The following is a 23,585-nucleotide window of genomic DNA, read 5'->3' on the forward strand; positions in this document are numbered from 1 at the left end:
TATATATATATATATATATATATATATATATTAGTATATTAGTGCTGGGCAACTATTAAAATTTTTAATTGCGAGTAATCACACGACATTCTGCGATTAATACCGATTAATCGCATTGTTATGCGTCTCTTTCCTTTAAAAGAAGGCCTACAGCTATATAAAGACAATACAGTAATTTTTGGTTTATTACATCAGGGGTCTCCAACCTCCGACTCTGGAGCTGCAAGTGTCTCTCTGGACCTTCCACAATGCCTCTAAATATGTGGCTACAATATTTTTTTAAATCTATCTTTCTTGTCATTAGGTTGGAAACCAGGGACTTTTTTTTCTTTTACATCATTTTCACAAATATCTACATCCCTTAGAAGAAAGTCTGTTTATCCTCTTTTTATAAAGGTTCGTGTTTTTCTTTTTTTAAAACCTAAAAATGGAAATAAAAATGTGGTTCTTCAAAAATAACAGACCCCTGCACTAAACACATAAACAGATTTACCAGCCATTTTCTCTTTAAACAGCAACAGTTAAAATATTTCTTCATATATATTTATAAAATCAAATATTTATGAGAAAGAAGGATGAAATGTTCAGGATTTACTAACTAACTTGGCTGGAGCCTTTTTATGTGGACTTCGTGTTCCCCCTGTGCATGAATGACTTTTCTTTTCTTTTTTTTTTATCAAAATTTTTATTAAATCTTTCAGTGTAGCCCCCTGGTTGAAAATAAAAAGTTTGTTGAAAAGAAAAAATCACAATAATGACACATTTCTCTGAGCTTACTTAAATCCTACTGGTTTCTTTTTATGCACGATAATGTTGAATTCAATATTTACACAGCATTCTGGAGAACGGTTCAAAACATCAGGATGTTTATTGTGTATTGGGACAAAGCCAAAGAATCACAGTAACTGAAGATATGTACAATAACTGCTCTTTGACATTGCTTTTAACTCATCATCATCATGATTTCCCCTCCAGCTGAAAGGAGCAACTTTGTATGTCATCTCCTGAGGGCTAAGCCCCCTTGTCTTTCTAGCCTAGAAACGTCGCTGTTGTAAATCTTGCTGCTTTGCTTCATAATAACAATGTAATGCTGACAAGAATGTTTTTAAACTGATTATTCATTCATGTCTGTTTACCGTTTTCAAATAAATATTCATAAACTCAATTGAGGTTAGCAGAAAAGCCACAGGCAACCACAGATTTATCGCTATGTCTCCACTATCTGTGTTACAACATATAATCATAAACATTATGGGAGTAAGCCCTTTGTTCCTTGTGGGTGTATCCTGTCAGGGGGCGTGTACACGCGGGGGTGGATACGTGCCCACGTCATCGCCGTCTCCTGACTGTCAGTGCCAAAATAAAGCGAGTTAAAAACTTTTGACGGACTTAAAGGTCTAAACACATGGCAGTAACGGTACGAAGCAGCAGGAAAGGCCATTGTCCTCCGGGCTGTAATGGTTGGCCCAACACGGCGTCGTTAGCGTAGCAGAGGAGGCTGTTTTTTGTTTGATTTTTTTGTTTTTTTTTTCACCCCCCTACCAGCAGCCTCCGTCTGGGGCTCGAGCTGGAAGACAGCGAGCGGGCTGTTTCACTTTAGCCGACTTGCTAGCTAACGTCAAGTTAAAAGAAAGTGGAGGACGGCGCCGGCCAAACGGGTGTTTATCCGCAAACGGCAACCTATGCGACGGATATCAGGTAACTGAGCTCCCCCTCCTCCTTCAACCACAACCAAACACACTGCGGATCAATGCGTTCCGTCTTTATATTTACAGCTTTGTTTCTTACTGCTGCCGTGTCCCACGTAGCAGTCTAGTGTCGTTCCAGTCAACAAGTTTGCTTCAGGGATTCAGACTTTTGGCAGCCGGTTCTGCTTGTTACAACTCGTTTAACACCTGCCTGTGTTGTATTGTGAAGCCACCTTCCTCGTTGGCGATGCAGCCGCCATTCAAGAAATTCTTGTTTATTGTCACTTATGCTTTCTAATTCATTTGCCCTCATATCACGGAGCACACAGGTTTAAATAGAGAAAGATTAGAGAGCAAATTTCAATAACGTTTTACTGTTTACGTTGATCTGCACGCGCCAGTTTCCGAGGTGCATAGATGCACAATTCTCTAAATCACAGAGGAGGGTGTTTAAGGTTTTGTTAGAATTCGTATGCGGGAATGCGAGCATCTCTGTCGGCTTAAAACTGCTGTAGTCACCCCTAATGGATCAGTATTCATGTCATGACCCAGCATGCTTGAGCTGATTGGTGTGTGTGTGTATTAGGTCCCCGGCTGCGAGTCCAAACCCAAGTGGTCTGATGCGGTGCAGCAATGCGGTAGAGAATGGGACGGTTTGGATTTCTAAATGAGCAGTGGAAATTGAACCGCTATTATTTATGTTTAGTCGATATGTCAGGGGGGTCGTGGCTTGCTGACAACAGCAGGATGTTCCAACGGTACAAGGTCAAGAGTGGACGGCGGAGCAGCTCTCCTGCTCGGGCTGTCAGCCGCAGTGAAGGGGGGCTTTGTGTGCTGCCTCTTCCCATGGGGAGGCAGCGTGAACCAGCCTGCCAGGTGAAGATTGCCCATGAATTATTCAGCCACATGCTGCATGTGATCAGCGCCGGCCCCAGTAATGTGCAGAGCTGCCTCTGTGGGCTGTAATAAGCTCTCAGGGTGGTATGGCTCCTGCTCCAGCTTTCCTGTTGGACTTGCCCACTTTTTTATTTTTTATTTAAAGGTTTGGAAAGCTAATCAGAGAAGGAACATTTGATTTGTGTATTTATTTGCAGGTAACCTACACATTCAGATGTTTTAAGTGTTTCCAAAGCTCAGGAGGAAAATAGTTGAGAGGATTACGTCAAGTGGCTTTAACTTGATTAGCTTTTTTTCCTATTTTATACAGAAAATAATTACAGATTTTAGATTGTTGGTATTAGGGACTTTCATAAAATCCTTTTTTAGGTTAATTTCTCAAAATTTGGCTACCTTTTCAGTTGTGTTACCTCTTATGGAATGATATTATAAGAAAGTGTTTCTCTTGACCTCTAAAAAATGTACAGATTGATATTATTTTACACTTTTTCTTTGTTCAAATCACACAGTAAACTTAATAATTCCAAAAATACAAATATTCAAATTATTTTAAACTCTTTTAAGGACAAATTCATCACATGATGTCACTCTTTTTATGATTAAAAAAATCATAAAATTAGCTATTTTTCATATCATACATGTTAAGAGGCTGGGAATTAGACAAAAATAAATGTTTCCCCTCATTTTAGTACATTTAAGACTAATAATTTAAAAAAGAATCTCTCCAATGTATATTTTATGGAAAATTACTCAGTTTTGTATTATTTTTTTATAAGGTGACCATGTAATTTGCCATTTAAAGATAATAAAATAATTTTAAATATCACATATTTGGTAGTTTTGATTAGGACTGACTTTAATTGAAGGATGTGAGAAAAACAAAGTGGGGAAACATATGAATGTGTAATGTTATTATAGGAGTTTTGGGAGAGGACTTTTTTGTACTATAATGACACAAAATGGTAGTAAATTGAAGTGACCCACAGGGGTTAAAAATAGATCTCACTGCTGGGTGCATACTTAAAACATCACATGCTGTTCAGAGGTTAAACTACTTAAAATTGTTTTGCAAACATAATGATTTCAGATATCTGCATTAAATCAGCTTCCCACTACGGTGTTTGCCAGCCAGCTGTAACCTTTTGTCTTACACAATGTAATTTGTCAGCGATTATAAGTTTTTGCGTAAGTTGCATAATTTGTGTAATTTAATCAGAATTGCCACGTACGTTTTGGGCAGAAGTCCAGACCAGCTCTGACACAGTGTGTCGCAACAGCTGATAATGCTACAGCACAGAACAAGAATAAATGAAAGCTCATTAGGAGAATGCGCCTTTTGGATTCGGTGTTTTCTTGGGAGCTGTGTGACCTCTGTTTGCTTTTTAATTTGGGGTTTCAGGTACGTGGAGAGTTTAGCTTTAACCATGGCTGTAACTGGTGTAAGCTGAGAAGCAGAAGTAATATGACAAATGAAGTTTTGCTAAGGACTGTTTTATATTTTGTGTGTGAGGAAGATGTCAACCAGCTGTTGGTGCTATTTATTTCTATTCCTTCAAACAAAATCTGAAATCAATCAACACCATGTAATCCAGCATGATCTGGTGCAATCTTCATCCTTTTGTAAACAAGTTCATGTGTGTTTTTGTTTTTTTAACTGTGGCTTAGGCCTGCTTCTGCTTTTCTCTCTGTTTGTCAGCAACAATGCGAGCCACAGACTCCTTACCAGCTTGTGATTGTTGCCAACCTAGCAACTTTGTCAGCTTTTTTTTCCTCCCCTCAAAGCAGCTGGCATTTAACGTAGCAACATGTTGGACAAGCCATTAAACTCCACTGAAGGCTGTCAAGGCGACGGTTCTGTCTGCGACCTGTCAGCTAATATAGTCATTACAATCAATTTTTATAAGATGATCATTGTGTTGTCTGTTAACAAAAACAGGGAAAAAGTAAATAAAGCAGCTTTAATTGGTTTAGAAATAGAGTACATGACTGACACTGGTTGAAAAGAGATGGAATTTAAATACTTGGTGTTATGTAGTGACATTATAAAGTAAATAATATTCAATAGACTGTACCACATTCTGTAAAACGAGTTTTATGTGAAAGAAAATTCAAAGGATAAATTTTTATTTTTAGATATAAAGATGCATTACGTAACTTTCCGACCTTAGAACTCATCGTTCTGGACTTGTTGACGTCTGTAGTGGTCATTTCTGGAGCCGCTGCTGCCCATCGACACGCCACAACTGAGAAACCGCACTTTACAACTTTTTCTTCTGGGACGGCATGTGACGTTGCAGCCGAGTTTCGCTTGATACACAGCGTCACCTGCTAGCAAATGGATATCAACTTGTGGCCATTTTGAGCTTCCACTGCGGCTGATTCATCAAAGAAATGTAAGAGGACGTTACTGGAGGAAGATAGGAAAAGTAAAAAGGGACAGAACAAGAGATAAGAGTGTCTTACTGGCTGGAGAGAGCTCAGAGTGCAGGTAGCCTGCAAGATGGATGCTGACTTAGCCGTTAACAAGGGGCGCTTCACTGAGAAAATCTGCAAAAGTTCTGTAGTGTGTCTTTAAAGCAGGATATAATATAAACCTGAGTAATATTGTTACGTCCATCCATCTGTAGAAAACTAACTAGACCAGTGTCACTGGTAACAACTCAGGCTAAGCACATGGGAAGTCTGGTATTTAAAAAGAAAATATTATTTCTTGTCCAGGTGAAGTGGTCCGTCAAATCCAGCAGACATGTCCTGAAATGAGAATCCTCTTATGTTCATGATGTGACACCTCTGCTTCTTGATATGGTCGACTTGTGACGGCACATTTCTGAGCTAACGTGTGAAAAGTGCCTTAAGCAAAGTTAACACCAGCACTGTTCATGCTAACTCTGCCACTGTCGTGTTAACAAAAGCGAAACTGGTGCATATTTATGTCCAAGCAAACAAAAATCCCCATAAATATTACAGTTTCCTAAAATGCTGAAGTTCAACAGCTACAATCTGCTACTGCAAACACACAGAAAGATCTATGATGACCAAAATGCTTTCACGTGTACGAGGCTTTGGTGTCGTCTTGGTTTTAGATTAAAAAGTCACCTAAAAAGATTGTTTTTTTTTTCTCTCTCTCTCTCTTCCTTCTTTCTTTTTCAGTCCAGCGTCACCTGTAATTTGAGAATACAAGCCTCTTATTTGTTAACCTGCTGAAAATAAACAGATTTCCTCAGTGCAGTGTATTTAAATATGTTCCCATTCAGTTGTTTTTATGGGTAGTTTTTCTTTTTCATAGTCACTAATTCACAATTTTAAAGACAACCAAAATGACAAACATAACACATCTAATACACAGAGAATTTAAACCTAAACAGAAGAAGAATAAATTTATAGTTAAGTAAAAAAAACAGCCTAAACACATTTTATTCAGCCGCCTCTGTGCCATGAGCAGAACAGCTTGCTTCATCTTGAAAATCCTCTCTTCTTTCTTTGCTCAGGCTTTGTTTTCTTCTCGTTGTGTCCTTAACAACTGACTGTAATCCCCTTGCAAAATGTGCATAATGGATTTCTTCTTGTTCTTTGCTGTGTTGTGTGTTGAGACGCAGCAATTTTTCCTTCGTTTGTCACGTTTTTCCTCCTGCTGTCTTTAACTGCCTTTTATTCTCCTCTCATCTTCTCGTCCCCCTTCGCTTAAAGCTCTCATGTCACTTGCATTAGACAGTCCATGTTTTCAGCTTGTATATGGTTTTTTTTTCATCTGTCTCTTCCCTTTCCTGTTTGCCTTGTTTGCTGGTTGAACCACACAGGGTGCAGCTTCACCCCCCACCACCGCTGCCACCTCCGTTTCTCTTCTGTTGCTGTCCAGGATGACTGACAGTCATCAACTGAAACTGTCCATGTCTGTCCCTCTCTTGTGTACCCTGCTTCCACCCACCCCTTCCTTGTCCTCTCATCCCTCTACCCGCCTGCCCTTGCTGTGTCTAGGTGAGTGATGGAGACGAGAGAGTTGACGGTGGTGGCTGGCAGCTTCGCGGGTTTCCAGATTCTCTTCTCAGTGGCCAGCCCGCGGCTCTCCGCCGCCATCACACCAAGTTATAGTCGGCTACCTCCCACCAAGCTCACTGAGTGGAACTCCAGGTGTGTCTCAGAAAAACAAAACAGACCTTTACTTGTTTTATATTCACCATTTTTATCCCAGTAACTTTTAATAAGCCCACTCAGACATCTTTCCAAAGAAAACAACATGACATCCTCACCGAACTCATTCAAACTCAACTACAGCTGCAACATGAGCGGCTGGAGCACAGAGTGGTTTAAAGTTTCCAACAGAAACCTCGGGGCTGAGGTGCAGAGGGCAATCATTTCTAGTTGCGTAACCTATTTTACTGACTCTGTCATACGCTCTCTCTCTGTCTCCTTCTCATCTGTTTTCTGTCAGCCTGCACACCAAAGATAAGCGTTCCTTCCTCCAACCGTAGCTGACGTTAGTCTTAGTGTAACAGAGAGAATGAAGTGCGTTGACCAGAAGTCCAGAACAAGGCAAAGGCGAAGCACTGGTGGTTCACTCTAAAGTGGTCTGCCGTTGCATAACAGCCAGCGCTCAGTTTGTTGTGTGTTGTTTATGTAACCACGACGTAAGTGCATGTAGACGAGTGACAGAGCAGCGCACTGCTGGACAAAGTAGTCAAAAGTAGAGGATTCTTCCAGCAACGTTTTTATTTTTTAGTTTTGTGAATATAAAGTACTGTCCTAAAGTTTCGAGTCACCCCTAAACCTCTTTACATTTGCTTCCAAGCCAAGACTTTCTTTTAATAATTATTATTATTATTATTATTATTATTATTATTATTATTATTATTATTATTATTATTATTATTATTATTTATGCAAACATATAGTACAAAAATGTGAAGAAAAGTAAAAGTAGTACAGAGACAAGCAAGTTGTACAGAAAGGACAGTGTGGTGTGTGTGTATGTTACACTGCTACATCTGTAGTCCAGATGTAAAAATATATCAGAATGATATTTCATTTCAACCAAATATTTATTATTTATTTATATCTGAATTAATAATTAATAATAGTAATAAGCTATATTAATAACCATAATCAAAAATAAAATCATAATCTAGTTGTCATAGGAATAAAATTGACAATTTAATAATAATTTAATAAAAATAATGAAAGATAATAACAATAATTAAAATGGATTCATGATTGTGGTTCATAGGAACAATAATGACAATAAGAATAAGAAGTACATAGGGTGTAAATAAGGAAGAAGAAATATAGAGGGGAAAAGTAAATAAATTAGATGATTATTATTATTATTATTATTATTATTATTATTATTATTAATAATAATAATAATAATAATAATAATGTCACAGTTCTTGCCATAATAATGGCAATAGTAATAATATTAATAAGAAATTAGAAAGCAAAATGTGGAGAGGAACATGAGTAAAATAGTAATAATAGAAAACAATCCATTTGAAATTAAATAATCATTATTAACATTAACGGACATTCAAGCCTCTTCAGAAATGGTTTCCGTGCACTTAATGAAGTAAAATGGAAAGAAAGGGCTGAGGTATGATAAAAATCAGTAGCAACAGGTCCAGTAGGGGCATAAATCTTCCCCTGAGCCTGGACCTCAGTATTACTCAAGCTGTGTGGGATCATATGGACAGAGAACAGAACAAAAGGTAGTAAGCATTAGGGCTGGGCGATATGAACCAAATCTTATATCTCGATATTTTTTACCTGAATCACGATGTACGATATATATCTCGATATTTTTTTTTTTTTTTTGGTTAAGTAACCAAAGAGGCAGTTCTAATTTACAGCCTTCAGTGCTAAATACACTTTTATTAAGGATTGGCAGCACATGTGCATTAAAACAGTTGACTGAAATTAAAGTAGTTTTATATTAAATTACATGCTCCTAAAACAAAATGAATGAAAAATACTTTTCAATGACCATAAAAAAATACAGCTGTGCAAAATGCAAAAGAAAATATTATCTTAACTCAAAATAAGCTATCTTGATATAAACTATAGTCCCTCCTATTTTGCGTCAGATAAAGTTTCGATATATTTGAAAATCTCGATCTATTGTCCAGCTCTAGTAAGCATCTAAAGAAGAGTTTTGGAAAGTCCGTAAACAAACCTTGGAGAACTATTCCTCAAGGCTACCTAAAGAAATGACTAGAAATCTTGCCTAAGAGGGTTCAGACTGTGTTGAAGAATGAAGCTGCTCAGACCAAATATTGACTTTTTTAGTTTGTTTTTGCACAAACTCTTTTCCCATTTGTGTTTCCACATAAATCAATATATCGCTGCACCTATTCTCCATTTTCCTGATGGCACACAAAGAAATCAGGGGTGACTCAAGGCCTGTGTGCACTACTGTAAGGAGTGGCATGGTTTCTACAGATGGCTATATTGATTCTCCGTTTCACTCTCTGCTTTTAGCAATACTTCCTCCTTGACCGTTTCATGCTGAGCCACTTCAGAAGGGTAATAATGGAGTGTCTGTTGAGCCTGTTTTGGCCAGGACTCAGGGCAGCAGCTGTAGCCTGTGGACTGCCCCAGAGGCAGCACAGTGATAGTGGAGGAACTCTGAAACTGTTTGAGAGGAGATAAAAGCTGCTGGACCTCTGAAGTACCTCTTCAGTGGTCCAGATAACCACTCCAAAGGTTAGGGGTGATGCTGTCTCCGGCATGATTAAAAAGACTTACTCCCACGTGTTCAGTAATTATGCATGAGTACATTCTAATAATACAGACTCATTGTTATTTATTAGCTACATTTCCTCTGTCTATTTGCCATATTTCCTGGTGTAATCCTGTGTATTTATGTGTCAATCCGCAGGTTGGTTTCCACTGTGCACGCCTTGATTGTGGGTTTATTCTGTTTATACATCCTGTGGTTCGATGATGCAGTCAACGCCAACCCGGTCTGGTAAGAGAAACAGAAAATAAAAGCTAATGCATCAATAAGATACTCGTGTGTGTTGTAGTGCAAATGAAAGAAAGTGGCATCATCTCTGAAATGCAGTCATTACAACCTTACAAATCTTTCTGGCCAACAACAAAATTGTTTACTCAGCATAAAGGGCAACATAGTCACGTGCTGTGTGCGTTGTTATTTAGAAAGGCTACTAAACAGGAAGTGAAAGCTCTGCGTGTTTTATGAAAGGTCTGCCGAGGCAGACGTCAGACTGTCAGCCTCAGCTAAGTCACGTGGAACGAGAGGAGATGGATAAGGGGGTGAAGATGGGAGGATTGTGAGGGTTGGAAGTTGATACCTTCTGCAGCAACAAAGATGGCATTCTCATCCTGTCACAGAAAGCAGGAAGGAGAGGATGGATCTAATGTGTCAGGGAAATCTCCGGAGAGTTGTAGATTCAGTGGACTTGGCATTTGTTTTCTGTCTTGACTTTCTCTTCCTTGTCTCGGTCTTCCACTCTACTCATTTTGTTTACTTGAATCAGGATTCCCCTTTTTTTAGAGATCTGTATCAAATGAGTGCTCCTTTTATTTCCTTTACCTCTCCCTTACATTCTTACAGCACTCCCTCTATTCCTCTTTTCTCTCCCTTCTCCTTCTGTTTTGCTTCCTCTCTGGCTGTCTCAATCCCATCAACAAGACTCCTTTTCATAGTCTCTAACAGCAGCCCAGTCTCCTGCCCAACCCCCTCCTCCAGCAGCCCTCATCGGCGTCCTCCTGCCTGTATCTGTCCGTTGTACCCCCACATCTCTGGTTGTGGAGTCCGAGCAGCACCTCCCAGCCTCTCATTGTCTCTCCGTTAGCCTGAGCCAGCATCGCTGAAGGAGCAGAAAGGAGGAGAAAAGAGAAAGTAGCAGTGGGTGGGGGGTGGTAAAGAGGCAGGGAAGTGGGAAAGAAAGATCGGGGGGCAGCCTCCCTCTCCTTCCTCCTTTCTCCAGCTACAAATCCGGTCATAGCGTCTTTGTTTTTAACCACACATTTTTGCCACAGGGTTTGTTTTCTGTCGCATCATTTCCTCCTGCATTCGAAACAAAAACCAAGTAACCATATCCGTAACTGTATTTTCTTATTTATTTGTTTGTGGGTAAATATGATGGTGAACATTTGGAAAAGAAGACAAGGTGTGAGACAAAACACTGAAAACATTCATGCAAATTAAAAAAAAAAAGCAGACGTACAAATTTATTTGAATAAAAAATGAAAGAAAATAGAATTTTAAAAGTTTAAGATGAAGGAAATATTTAGAATATTATCACAAGAAACACAAACACTCTTTCTAAAAGCAATAATAGTCATAAAATAATTACTAAACACAAATAATAAACTATAATAAATGGTGATCATCAAAATAAATAATGATGATGACGAAGAAAGTATAAGAAGACATTGGTCTTTTTATTCCTCGTTGAATTTAACCGAGCCGATCCCCAGCCGTACCCTAATACCTTTTAAAGCTCATCTGGTTGCAGCACTGGAGTGGTGCAAGCTTTAATTCTCCAGTCAATCTGATTGTGTTACAGCATCATTAAGACGCGTCACACAGCAGCAGCATTGTTCCAGACGTTTCAGCCGGCTCGCAGCACGGCTTACGCTGCTATCATAATTCATTCAGTCCGCAACGGCCACACCACGGCCGCATTTCTTTACTGGCTTATCTGCATTTGTACTTAATGCAAGCAGTGGACAACGCGGAGCATGGAGGAGTTTGTTTCAGGAGCCTCATGCAAAAAGAACAAAGTAGAGAAAATCTTAAGTACAAAGACATTTATCACCCACTTTGTGTCTACCACAACCCTGAAGACGAGCACATTCATTCAGAAAGATGGAACCCAGTGGCTAAAACATGAATTTCTTTTAAAAAATAAATCAAATTGTTTTTTGAAAGATGTTTAAAAAAAAAAAAAAAGTCTTTATTTGTTGCTGTTTAAAAAAAAAAGTTTGTGTGAAGCAGCTCTGGCGTGTTTTAACCTCTGTAGTTTTGGGGTTTTATTTTTTCTCGTTAGTCGGTGAAACGCAGGTTTACTGTAGGATGCCGTAGCATTGTATACAAAGCATGACAGTTTTAGACAATCTCAGAAATGGTTTTTGATGTTACACACCCTGCCTGGGTATCCCATAAAATACTTAAGCAGTAAGAATGACAATTACAATTTAGGTAAAGTGTGAAATTATGTGCAGCCCTATCGCTATCCCCAACCCAGCACATTATGATCCAATCAATGTAGTGGAACAGCAAGCACACATGCCTCTACATGGGATAACAAACACCCAGACATAGCTACCGAAAATTCTCTATACTTTGCTAGTTTACCTTTTGGTGTTGCATAGAATTCCTCAGAAATATCACAACATTTCATTCGTTGACATCCCATTTTTTAAATTAGAGACATTGCTTAGGCATTCTTCACATCCTAAACTTCACACATTGGTATTAGCATTTATAGAGTACTGGAGTGTATTTATTTTTTAATTTCTCCTTTATTTAACCAGATTTAAAAAAAAAAAAAAAAACTCCATTGAAAACTCCAAGAGTGACCGGGCCAAGAAAAGCAGCACAACCACAAGTACACAATTTACCACACGACAGAGATCAGCTGTTAAAACACAAGAAGTCAAGCAAAGCACGTGAAACAACAGCAGCAGCCAACATTTGCTAAATGATTAACAGCGTGGGTTAAGATTACAAAGCCATCACGTTTACCAAGAGATTTTTCTTCTCAAGTCCTTACAATCCATTTAGAGATTAATTCATAAGAAGCCCTTTTTCTGAAATAAGTAGTCTGTGTTACAGAATTTACAAGATAATCCAGAGCTGTTATGAAATCCTTTTTTTTAACAGTACCTGCAATGAGTTATCTGCACTATGCGTTATGAGAGCTGTTCCTAGCTATTTTGGCATGTTAATGGTGTGAAATCACACAACCAAAGTTGAAAAAGGCATTAAAAACGAAGTTCTGTAAACTGCAACCTGTCTTTCTGCAGAGACGCCGTACCGACATGATGAAAAACAAACGTTTAGCTAACTTACAAAATTAAAATAACATAACCTGGCTAGCATTCTTTCTCACTGCATAGCTGTATTGTAGGTCTACAGTAAAAGGATTAAGAGTCCAGTGTGGCTAAAAGATCCTCTGTTAACATACTAAATGATGTTCTTTTGCTCATTATACTGTCTTTACTTGTTGCAGGTGAGAGAGCGTAGCTTAGAGGCTTTTTGTAAAATTTAAAAGCATTTAAAAACATTTCGATAAGTAAGGAAAAATGGTCTAGTCAGTAACAGTACATCAATACATTAATTCAGGGATTAATAGCATCAGGCCTAATTAGAAATATCAATTAAAGATAAAGGAATCATTTACACTTCATCCCCCTTTAAAGTCAACAAATTTAAGACTTTACAAGTACTTCAGAAACGACAAACGTACAAGAGATGCAGGACGTAATGTCTTACTGAACAACCTGTCTGGATCTGGAGGTCCCAAGATTTCTTCCAGAGCTCACACACAGCGTCTCTCACACAGTGTTAATATTTGTTCAAGTATTAATGGTTGGAAAAATATATTTCGCAACCCTCTTTTCGCAGTTAGCTAAATGTTCAAATCTATGATCATACATCTGCATTCAGCAACTTTATTCAACCCTCCACGCCTCTTGCTCACATACAAGTTGCATTAGTCCCGTTATGGCACCATCATGCATGGCAGAGACACATGCAGGGTTACACTGTCACAACATTTAGCCAGATTTAGACTTTCTTTATACTGTATGTTTCTGTAATTACGTTTCGGACATGTGGTCGGACACAAGCATGGCAGCCAACTCCTGAAGCAAATATTGGACCTTCTTATGCGTCTGGTTCTATGAATCTTAGTCATAGCGAGATGAAACTTAAAGTTTTGGAATCTGTGAGATGTTCTTTCAGTAGAGTCGTTTGTTCATCTTCACGCCATCGGGTGGAAACGGGGAGCCGTAATTTGTGTTTACATGTTTTTCTAACTTTGTGTACCTGTTCTTTTAATTGTTTGTTGTCTTAACTGTGTTTGGTGGTGATAGAAATGGTTTTACTGAGGTGTTAGCTGAGATTCTGGACTTTCTGTGGATACCACACATGTTTATAGTTACATTTACAGACCTGACCTTACACCTGTAAAACCGGATGTTAACCCTTTGTTACCTCCCGGTAGCGGAGCGATAGCGGAGCGATAGCGGTAGAGGTGAAGCTAAACAGTCAAGCTAAGAATGCAGATTTAGAGAATTTATGGGAAAGAAATCTGGATAATGAAGCACTGAAGGTGCATGGATGGAAGTTATTGTGCATATTGTGAATATTTCTCTCTCCTCACCATCTATGTGATATTCATCACATATTGTTCCTTCTGTGTTTAGAAAATATATGAAGAAATATTTTAACTGTTGCTGTTTAAAGAGAAAACTGCTGCTAAACCTGTTTGTGTGTTTAGTGAAGGGGTCTGCAGCCTTTCCAATCCAAAGAGCCATTTTTCCCTCAGCCAGCTAAATAAAACTCCTTTAGAGCTGCAAATGTTACAAGACCTTCTGAAAAAAAAGACAACTTAAATATCTAACATAGGGAATATGTTGTCATTTTTTAAGAACCACGTTTGTATTTGTGTTTTTAGGCTTTAAAATAAAGAAAAACATAAAACTTTTGCAGTAAACAAACTTTCCTCTACGGGGTGTAAGTATTTGTGGAAAATTATGTTAAAAAATAAATAAATAAATAAAAAATAGTTCTTTAGCATTTTTAGCCATGTATTAAGAGCTATTGTGGAAGGTCCTAAAAGCCACTTACGGCTCCGGAGCCACAGGTTGAAGACCTCTGATTAAGTGTTTTGTAGGCCTTCTTTAAAAGAGAAAGGGACATTTTGCACAAAACAATGTGATTAATCGCAACATTTCATGCAATTAATCATGATTTTAAAAAATTTATTCATTGCCCAGCACTAGTTTATTTACAAGTTCGGTGTTTATCCATGTTTTCAAGAAGTTATGTTCAAAAGACAAACGATTTAAAACTGCACTGCTGCTGCATCTTCTGCTTTCTACTGGCTCTGCAAGCCTCCTTATTCACAGTAAAGGCCCCATGCGCTCTGATTGGTTGCTGTATGTGATAGAAATGATGGAGGACAGGACATTGACTTGTTTTTGTTTGACAGAAACTAAACAAATCAAAACAGTCAGATATTCTAGAAATATCTCTCATGAGGATGATGATGCTAAACGTATATCATTGGTTGGTGGTTACAACTTATGGGGGGGCTGCTGCATCAGCAAATCTTCTGCATGTTTGCAGTCATGTTTCAAAGTTTTACATGTCATGACACCATTAATAATTTACTCCTCACCAGGTCACTACAACCTCTCAGTAGCAGCACATGACATAATAAACTGTGTCATTATTTATTTAACAAAAACTGAGCCAAAAGAGCTGCTGATCAGATAACTGATCATTAGTGTGAGCACCTCTATAAAAACAAAAGTTTAGTCAGTTTTCTGCTCTGGAGAATTCAGGTTTGTGTTAGCACAACGACAACGAGGAAAAACTTGGACTGTTGCGGTCTGTCAATCTGGGAGGGGTCATGAGGACATTTCCAAACTATTTGGGCTTCATCGGTCTGCAGTAAGGAAGCTTATTCACAACAAGTTCAGTCCAAGATCAGACCTTGCAATGAAAACTGCAAAAAAACAAAAACAATAGCTGCATCTCAGACTCGACAGGCCTCAGTTAGCATGTTAAATGTTAAAGGTCACAACTGTACAAGTGGAAAAAGACCGAACAAGTATGGCTTGTTGGGAAGGGTCGTGGAAGAAAGTTTCTTCTCATTAAAAAGAACATGGCAGCACAGTCTGAACCAAACACCAAATATCAGCACCAACGCCTCATACCAACTGTCAAGCACGGTGGTGGAGGGCTGATAATTAGAGCTTGTTTTGCAGCCACAGGACATGGACACCTTGCAGTCATGGAGTGGACCATGAACTCCAGATACCAAAGTATTCTAATGTGTAATATTAGACTATTAAACAGGAAAATGATCCCAAACAGCAGCAAATCTACAACAGAATGACTGAAGGTCCAGACCTCAGTATGACTGAAATGCTGTGGGTGGACCTTCAGAGAGCTGTAGATAAGCTGTTGCATGATGGACTCTACTTATTTAGCAATGTTGGCTAAATAAGTAAGGTCGTAAGGTTTTGAAAAAAAAATGGACAAAAAGCATAATATATTCTGTTTAAATTATTTCTAAAACATGTTCCACTAATCAGCAGATCTGCTGATGTGAAGACAAGGCTCGTGGACATGCTATCATGATGCTCCCTGTGTGAACGTCTTTGTGTCTCTTCCAAGGGTAAAATTCAGCCAGTTAATCATATAAGGTGCTGGAGCATGCGTTTACTCTACATTTGATTAACTGAAGCTGGATCACACTGATGTGATTATGGACAAGTCTTTGGACGTTGTGACAACATCCTGCTGGCTGTCATAGTATCAAACTATCACTCTGGTCGTTTGCTGTTCGGCCTTCTATCGACTTGATGCATTTCTAAGTGCAGAGGTAAAGTGATACAGCTTCATGAGGGCAGCTCGGGTGAAATGGACATTAACGGGTTATGAGGAGGAGAAAAAAAACAGAATGTGTCAGTTCTGTTATCAAGCTGGTGCAAAAATGCTGAGTAACTAACGGAAAAAGCTGTCACTGATGCTGTAAACAAAACGTCATTTTCCATCCAGTTTATGTGGAGCATGTGTGTTTTTTACTCGTTTTTATTACTTTTTATCGCCAGAATGAAATGCAATTAAAAATATTTCACTTACAATGCAGAGCATGAACAGACCGTTTTGGGACTCACAGATCTGGGGTCTAGGTTAAAGAAAGGTCCTTATAAGGATAGCTGGGCACGCTTGTTTGTACAGTATGTGGACGGTCGGGTCTTGTTACACAAGCCGCCAGTCAGTCATTTGCAACACGAAACTTGTTACTGATACCAGGATCAGACGGCCACTGAAGCAGTCACCTCCATTGTTATTTTGAACAGATTTTATTTGCAGGAACACCCAGCGGTCACCAGAGCAGGCCGCCGGCCTCTGGGCCGTTTACTCTCTCTTCATGTTATGCATAATAAAAAAAACACACACACTCCCTTCCAGCTTGTCAATCTACTGTTTTAAATTAAAATGTAGCTACATAAGAGCCTAACAGAGAGCTCATCAGCATCAGACAATCAACCTTGAATGGCCACTCTGCATGACTGATGAGTGTGTTCGCTTTCTTACATTAATTAGACTGCCAGCTTGGATCTTGTATTCTCTGCAGAAGCAGATTATCGATCTGATAATCTACTTGTGTGGAGAGGAGAGTGAGTGGCTTTCCCTTCCTGGCTTGTTAACTTTGCATGTGATCGTGTTACAGCTGTGCTGAAAGAAACCTTTACACTTTGTTCTTTGCTTTTCCACAGGGGTGACCCCAGTCTGGTCAAACTAAATGTAGCCATAACCTGTGGTTACCTCCTTTATGGTGAGTTTTTTTCTTTTTTTTTTCTTTAAAGCCTCAGTTGATCGTTCCTTCTTGCATGTAATCCATGACAGCCAGGTTTATTTTTCCTTCAAATACACATAAAAAAAAACCCTAACCTTTTGAGGTCATTTGTGATTAGAGGAGCAAATGTAAGACTGGTTATTTGAGATGAAATGTCAAATAGCAGCCTTAAAAGACATCTGTCAGTTTGTGGTGTGAATTTACAGTCAGAGTTTATTTTAAATAGATGTTGAATATTTAGTCTACCCTGCACCCTGAAATGACATTCAAGCCTGTGGCTGCTGCTGCAGGACATCTGTTAATGTTCTTTACACATTAGATTCACTTTTGCTTCGGCTCCTGCTGAAGCCTTTTATCTCAGCTGTTCTGGGCAAAGGTTTTGAGCCACCACTCTCTTCTTTATGTATTGTCAGATAAACAGGAGATAGCTGCAGGTTGAAACTTCAATGTGTGGAAATATAATATAAAAGGTAAAACGGAGTTTGTTTGGTTTTTTTGTTTGCTTGTTTGTTTTTTTAATTAGCCCACCAACACCCCTCTTTGGAGGACAACTTCAATCGTTGTAATATATTCACTTGATCATTATATGGATAATGTACATTCTTTCACTGATTTCCTTTACCGCTTAGTCCACTTCAGGGTGGCAGGAAACCTGAAGCCCATCCCAGCAGCAAGCAGGAAAGAGGCAGGATACACCTGAGTTTTAACAACAAGCTGAAAAGTGAATGTGTGGTCTGAGCAACTTTATTCCTCAACACAGATTTCTTAAACTTTCCATCAGGAATGGTTCTGCAGCCTTCTTGAACGACTTTCCAAAGCTCTTTTATGTTTTCTCCCTTTTGTTTCGTTCTCTGTCGAGATAATCCCACACTGCTTCAGGTCCTACTGGTCCAGGCTCTGAGGTGGATTTATCACTCTATCAGACCTGTTGCCACTGAGTCTTCCATGAAGACCTTTTCTGATGAGGCCTCAGTGAACAGTAGAAGGTCCAGATGCGTCCTCATGTCAGACTGCTGGTAGCTTAGTGATTGGGTCTGGACAACCTGGGTTAAAGTCCCCAGTGTGCCAGCAGAGATGAACCACTGCACTCTTAAACAAGTTATATAAATTCCTCCCAACTGCCTATATATTTTCTCACAATTGTAAGATTTATAAGTCAGTATTACATGGCTTAGACAAAAAAAACTCTTAAAATAATACTTATTACTTAAAACAATCAATACTGGACTAAAACTGGCTGAGAAAGGAAGCAAAAACCTTGAAAGACCTTCCGCAAGTCTGGAGAACCATTGCTCATAACCACTTTTAAAAAATACACAAAAAAGTTTGACAACATGGAAGCAAAATATAAAGAAAAGAGAGATGGCTCAAAACCACTGCACATGTATCATCTAAGGTTCATTCTTACGCATTAAAAATTACTTTTTTTTTCATAAACAAATGCTCCAAATTTATTTAAAATAAAAAAATGTTTGTTTTTTTTAGGTCAGTGTTTAAGAAATTCAATGTTATGAACACAGTTTAGGTTTCAAATGACATTTTTCAGCCTTTTAAAAGTAATTGTTTTTTATGCTTGTTCCCTCCTCCAGACCTGGTGCTGCTGGCCTGTAACTGGAGCACCATGGGGGACAGTTTCTTTGTCTGCCACCACTTGGCGGCGCTCTATGCTTATGGATACGTGTTGGTGAGCCTGTCAGTCTTTTCAAACCTTTTTTTCTTTTTTGTGTCACCTGCTTCAGGAATTTCTAATGTGTGTGTGTGTGTGTGTTTGGTTATTGCAGACACGCGGCGTGCTTCCCTATTTTGCCAATTTCCGTCTAATTTCAGAGTTATCCACACCATTCGTGAACCAAAGGTGAGACGACTTCAGATGTGAAGGATTGAATCCCAGGTTTCCTGTCATGCTTCCTGGCTTTGCTCTGTCTTTCTCCAGGTGGTTCTTTGAGGCACTGAAGTACCCCCGCTCGCATCGGCTGGTTGTGGTAAACGGCGTTGCCATGGCAGTGGTTTTCTTCCTGGTCCGCATCGCCGTCATGCCGTCCTACTGGGTCAGTGTGTTCGCCACCTTCGGCACTCCAGAATTTGAGCGGTTGGGCCTGGGAGCCCAGGTGGCATGGATCACCTCCTGCATCGCCCTGGACATCCTGAACACTATCTGGATGCATAAGATCGCTCGCGGCTGCTACAAAGTCATGACCGGGAGAGGAGGACGAAAGGTTAAGGACGGGGCGGAGACGTCGCCGTCTTCAGACAAGAAGCACGCAAACAACCACACGGACTGATGCCGTATTCAGACCCGGACGTGAGCAGGAAGGGAAGCGGGACACCCAGGAGCCTCACCGCCTCCTCCTTCCAGCCTCAGCACCCCTCCCACCCTCAGTCCCAGAGTCCTCAGGTTCTGACCCCAGTGGGGGGATGAGGAGCGTGCTCGTTGACTCATTCAAGCACCAGCGTTCACAAACCTCACGGTTATCAGAGACCGATTTACATCAAGAAGGAGAGGTTAGCATTTTGGTTGCAGACAACAAGGTAGAGCTCAGAAGCACACTTTTTCTCACCATCTGTCACTCAGCTCCTCTACTCCCACCATCCCTCCTTCATCTCCTCTTACACGCGACTCCAGCCAAAGCCCAATCCTCTGAAGTGCCTGTGGGAAAACAGGAAAGCAATAACAGTGGAGGAGGAAGATCACAAACCCCTAACAAAGTTGAAGAAGCACACCCACGGCTACCGGACGCTTCACCCGTCATTCATTCTCAGTCCATGCTTGATGTAGCGTGGCTTACGGAGCGAAGAACTGTCAGACCCACACGGTGTTTGTCAACCTACAGGGCTCTTGTCTTAAATTCATCAAACCTCAGAAGAAGAAGAGACAGAAAAAACACCACAATGCCTCTCCTACAGAATTACCTGCTGTGGCCTCCTTGAAACAAGTAGCGCCTATTTACATCACCAGCTCCCTAAAACAAGTTGGTCTAATTAGGATTAGAGATGTAAAACACTTACTATACGCATGCAGGAGGACATGCCCCAACATCAGGTTGTTTTTTTTTATTGCAGCAGTCATTAGCAGTCATCCACTACAAGCCTCTGCTTCAGCTGGAATGTTTTTGTTCTACCTCTCCCCCTGCCTTACAAAGACTCTATAACCCATTCGCTAATTAGCTCTTTATTTTATACACACTTAAACTTGTCTGAGACTCCTTCATCAGAACTTATTCCCTCACAGATCCGCTTGTTCTTCCCATGTGTGCAGCACGCCGCCATCTTTTTCCCTTGCCAGACACCAAAACGGTGCTGTACTTCTCTGTTTTTTTAATTGCCAGCAACAGGAATGCTAGCAGTATTTCACTTCTCTAAATTCTCTGATTAAATTTGGACCTTTCCATGTGGGATAACCACGTGTTAATTTTGCATGTTTCATTTTTCTGTAACCAGTGTAGGTCATCATGTAGAGCATGGTCAGATCGACATATTTCTGATTCCTTAGTGATCTGTTGCGATAGATGAACATCATCTAATTAATAATTGCATTAATCTAATGCAATAAAAGGGAGGGATTTGTCTTCCAAAATGCCCCATCCCCCTTCCCTCCACAGAGCATAATCAAAAGCATGAACTTAATGTATTTTAGGGTATTTTTCCTCTCTGCATGGCTATACAGTATTTACACAGACAGTGTCATACAGGTGCCCTTTGCATAGTGTTATTAACACGTCTATATACCAAATGGCACCAATTTTATTTTACAAATATATAAATTGTTTGTGTTGAACCGTCTAATATTGACAGCTGATAACAGACAGAAACACAAGATTTGATAGATTTAGTATTTGTCTCACAAGTAGATGATTGAGATTAGGATCTTTGGAAGAGGTTTGTACTCTGCTCACATTTACTAATGTTACCTCCACGATTGCACACCTCCAAGTTACATTGAAGAGTTTTTAAATACAGACCTAGATGTATTCAGGCTCCATTCATGATCATAAAAAAGGGCGTTTTACACATAATTTATGTACAAAATATGCCGATTCCTGAGCACTTCATTCCTGAAAGGAGTGTTGTATGAATAAAGTTTAGATTTGTGGAAATCATCGATCAAATTTAAGTGGATTTAACTTTAATCTCTAATATATTGAGTAATTTTTCGATCTGTTATAAATCCAGTATCTGTGGTATAGAGCAACTTTCCAGTAAATGAAGACAAATTATTAAAGCCATTCTGGATCACCAAATGAATGCATGGTTCCCATGGCAACACAATGAACAACCTACAGTTTGTTTTACTGTAACTGTTTTCTGCTGTACTCAGTAAATTGGAATATAAAGTGTCTCAGCATAAGCGTTACCATGGTGATTTTATCAGACTAATAGAGAGCCACCAAAAACTTTGTAGTTTACCCTTCAGATGAGCAGAAGAATCAACCAAACCCCTCCCCCCAAAAAAATCAGCGCTAAATGTAAAAGAATCCCCATTTCCACTTGTATGCCTGAAATGGAAAAGTTGTCATTACACCAACTGACCACAAGAGGGCACAAGACGCTCTGCAGTCAAGCCTCGGAAAGGTGAAGCTGCAGATTCCTGCTCAGCTCCGCTTGCTTCTAACTAAATTTACCTTTTTCAGACTCCTTGTTTGTCATGACTTGAGTTACATCACCTGAGGCTGTTTCTTAGCTCTTTATGAGCCATTAAGTCTTGATCCAAGTTTTTGTTTTTTAAGCCTAACATTCAACTACCTACAGAAATGGACTTTAATGTGTAGAATTAGCTGGTTTATCTGATTTTGGATGGATAGTTTTAACAGTCTGAGAATGTCTGGTGGTATTTTCACTGTGAAAATATTTAAAGCACACTCCCTGCGGAGCGGTAACTCTGGGATCTCCTGTATTTCTGTCTGTCACCACAGAGGAGGGGCTACAGTTTCTTGTGCCTTTACACAAATAGTGGAGGTGATGCAGTCAGATTTATTTTTTTTTTCTTTTTTGAGATTAGCATGAATTTTCTCATGTAATATCAAGCAACTGTCTCTTCTGTATTCCTTGTGTTTACTGTGTGGGCATATTTTTATCAAACCTGCCTGCACGATGATTATCCGGCCAAGTATTATAACCCAAAGCTGATCCCTCCTGGGAGCCCATGTCTCTGAATGTTGTGATGGGTTATTTAGTGGCATTAAGATGTTTTTTTTTTTTTTTTTTTTTTTGTATGAAAAGGCAATCAGTATGTTTTGAATTAGAAGTAGTAGTCAACGGTGAATAGCCGATGTGCTGCATGGTGTGGGAGACTTTTGGATGTTTTTACATGTTAAGTGAGGCTGCTTTTTGATGCAGGTCTCGTGCACAAAGTAAGAAGTACACATAAGGAGTTAACAGTGTGGACAAGCCCAGCTTTTGTGCTCGTGAGGGTTATCTACAGCATGTATTTCCTCCTTAATCTCTAAACCCTGCAGCTGTTTAGAAACGAATGTGACTCTGAATTTGGACAGTGAGTTTGATTTATTCTTTGTATTTTGTAATAAACGTTGTATCAGGTCAGAACAACCAGGATTGCCTCCGATTACTTGAGGAGACCATAGTTCATGAAATATTGAACATACAGTATTTAACAAAGATATCAATAAATCTCCTTAATATCATGTCCTGTTTTCAAACCATTTGATCTCTTTGGCACAACGTGGTTCGAAGAGGCAACTGATGTTTTTGCCCTGGTTTTTTTTTTCTTGACTATCTGATTCAACTTTGATTGTGTACAAAGAAATATAACCGATTGACTCTCGAGCATGACAGAGTTTGTTTCATGGTGAAGATTGACTGTAAAAGTGATGAACAAATTACTTTATATTTGTTTGTTTTTCCCAATGAGTGACTTGCCAGTGTGGCTTCCCTTCATCTCATTCTCTTTATGTCTTTTAATGCAATGCAATATCTTGTTATCCTTTTTTTTGTTTTGTTTTTCCTGAGATTTTAATGTGAACCGGCCTACACTACACGAAGCCCTCGGGGTCCCTGTCTGAGCTTCACCTCATGACTCGGACTGTTGTCTACAATGACCACTACTAATGATCACGTAACTGTAGTGCTGAAAGCTGAGACTTACTTGAAAGTATTGTTCTTCAATAAAGTTGAAGACAATTTAAAAACACCGTGTACTTCCTTTTCTTTTCTTTTTTTTTAAGTTTTATTTTAAGAAACGCTTTTCTTCATCCTGCTGACCGGCATTTTGCTGTTCTTCCCGCTTCTTGGAAGACGATGGAAAATTGTAAATAAGAACCAGTTATGGACACCCCTCCTGCGTCTGGTTTGGCTGGAGGTTTTTCTTCCTGTTGGAGATAAAAATTAATATCAAAATGCTCTTCATACAACACCGTGGGGGACATAAATGCACAAGCTCAGAATCACAGATGTATCCTCAAATGCCATAGGGTGTGCAATTTGG

At 39.4% G+C, this 23,585-nt stretch overlaps 1 protein-coding gene across 2 annotated transcripts; it reads left to right on the plus strand.

The window, feature by feature from the left end:
* Positions 1-1,319: 1,319 nt before the first annotated feature.
* On the plus strand, positions 1,320-23,289 carry tlcd4b (TLC domain containing 4b). Of its 2 annotated transcripts, none has more exons than XM_042004501.1 (7): positions 1,320-1,698; positions 6,561-6,713; positions 9,454-9,543; positions 17,067-17,125; positions 18,736-18,830; positions 18,928-19,001; positions 19,080-23,289. In XM_042004501.1, the coding sequence occupies exons 2-7, from the start codon at positions 6,568-6,570 to the stop codon at positions 19,426-19,428; spliced, it is 813 nt and encodes a 270-aa protein (XP_041860435.1). In that variant the 5' UTR covers positions 1,320-1,698; positions 6,561-6,567; the 3' UTR covers positions 19,429-23,289. The 2 variants fall into 2 exon arrangements, with proteins under 2 accessions (XP_041860435.1, XP_041860445.1); XM_042004511.1 differs by lacking the exon at positions 1,320-1,698 and adding an exon at positions 3,444-3,984.
* Positions 23,290-23,585: the final 296 nt, after the last annotated feature.

The sequence above is a fragment of the Melanotaenia boesemani genome, chromosome 2 (assembly GCF_017639745.1).
Source record: "Melanotaenia boesemani isolate fMelBoe1 chromosome 2, fMelBoe1.pri, whole genome shotgun sequence".
Lineage (NCBI taxonomy): Eukaryota > Metazoa > Chordata > Actinopteri > Atheriniformes > Melanotaeniidae > Melanotaenia > Melanotaenia boesemani.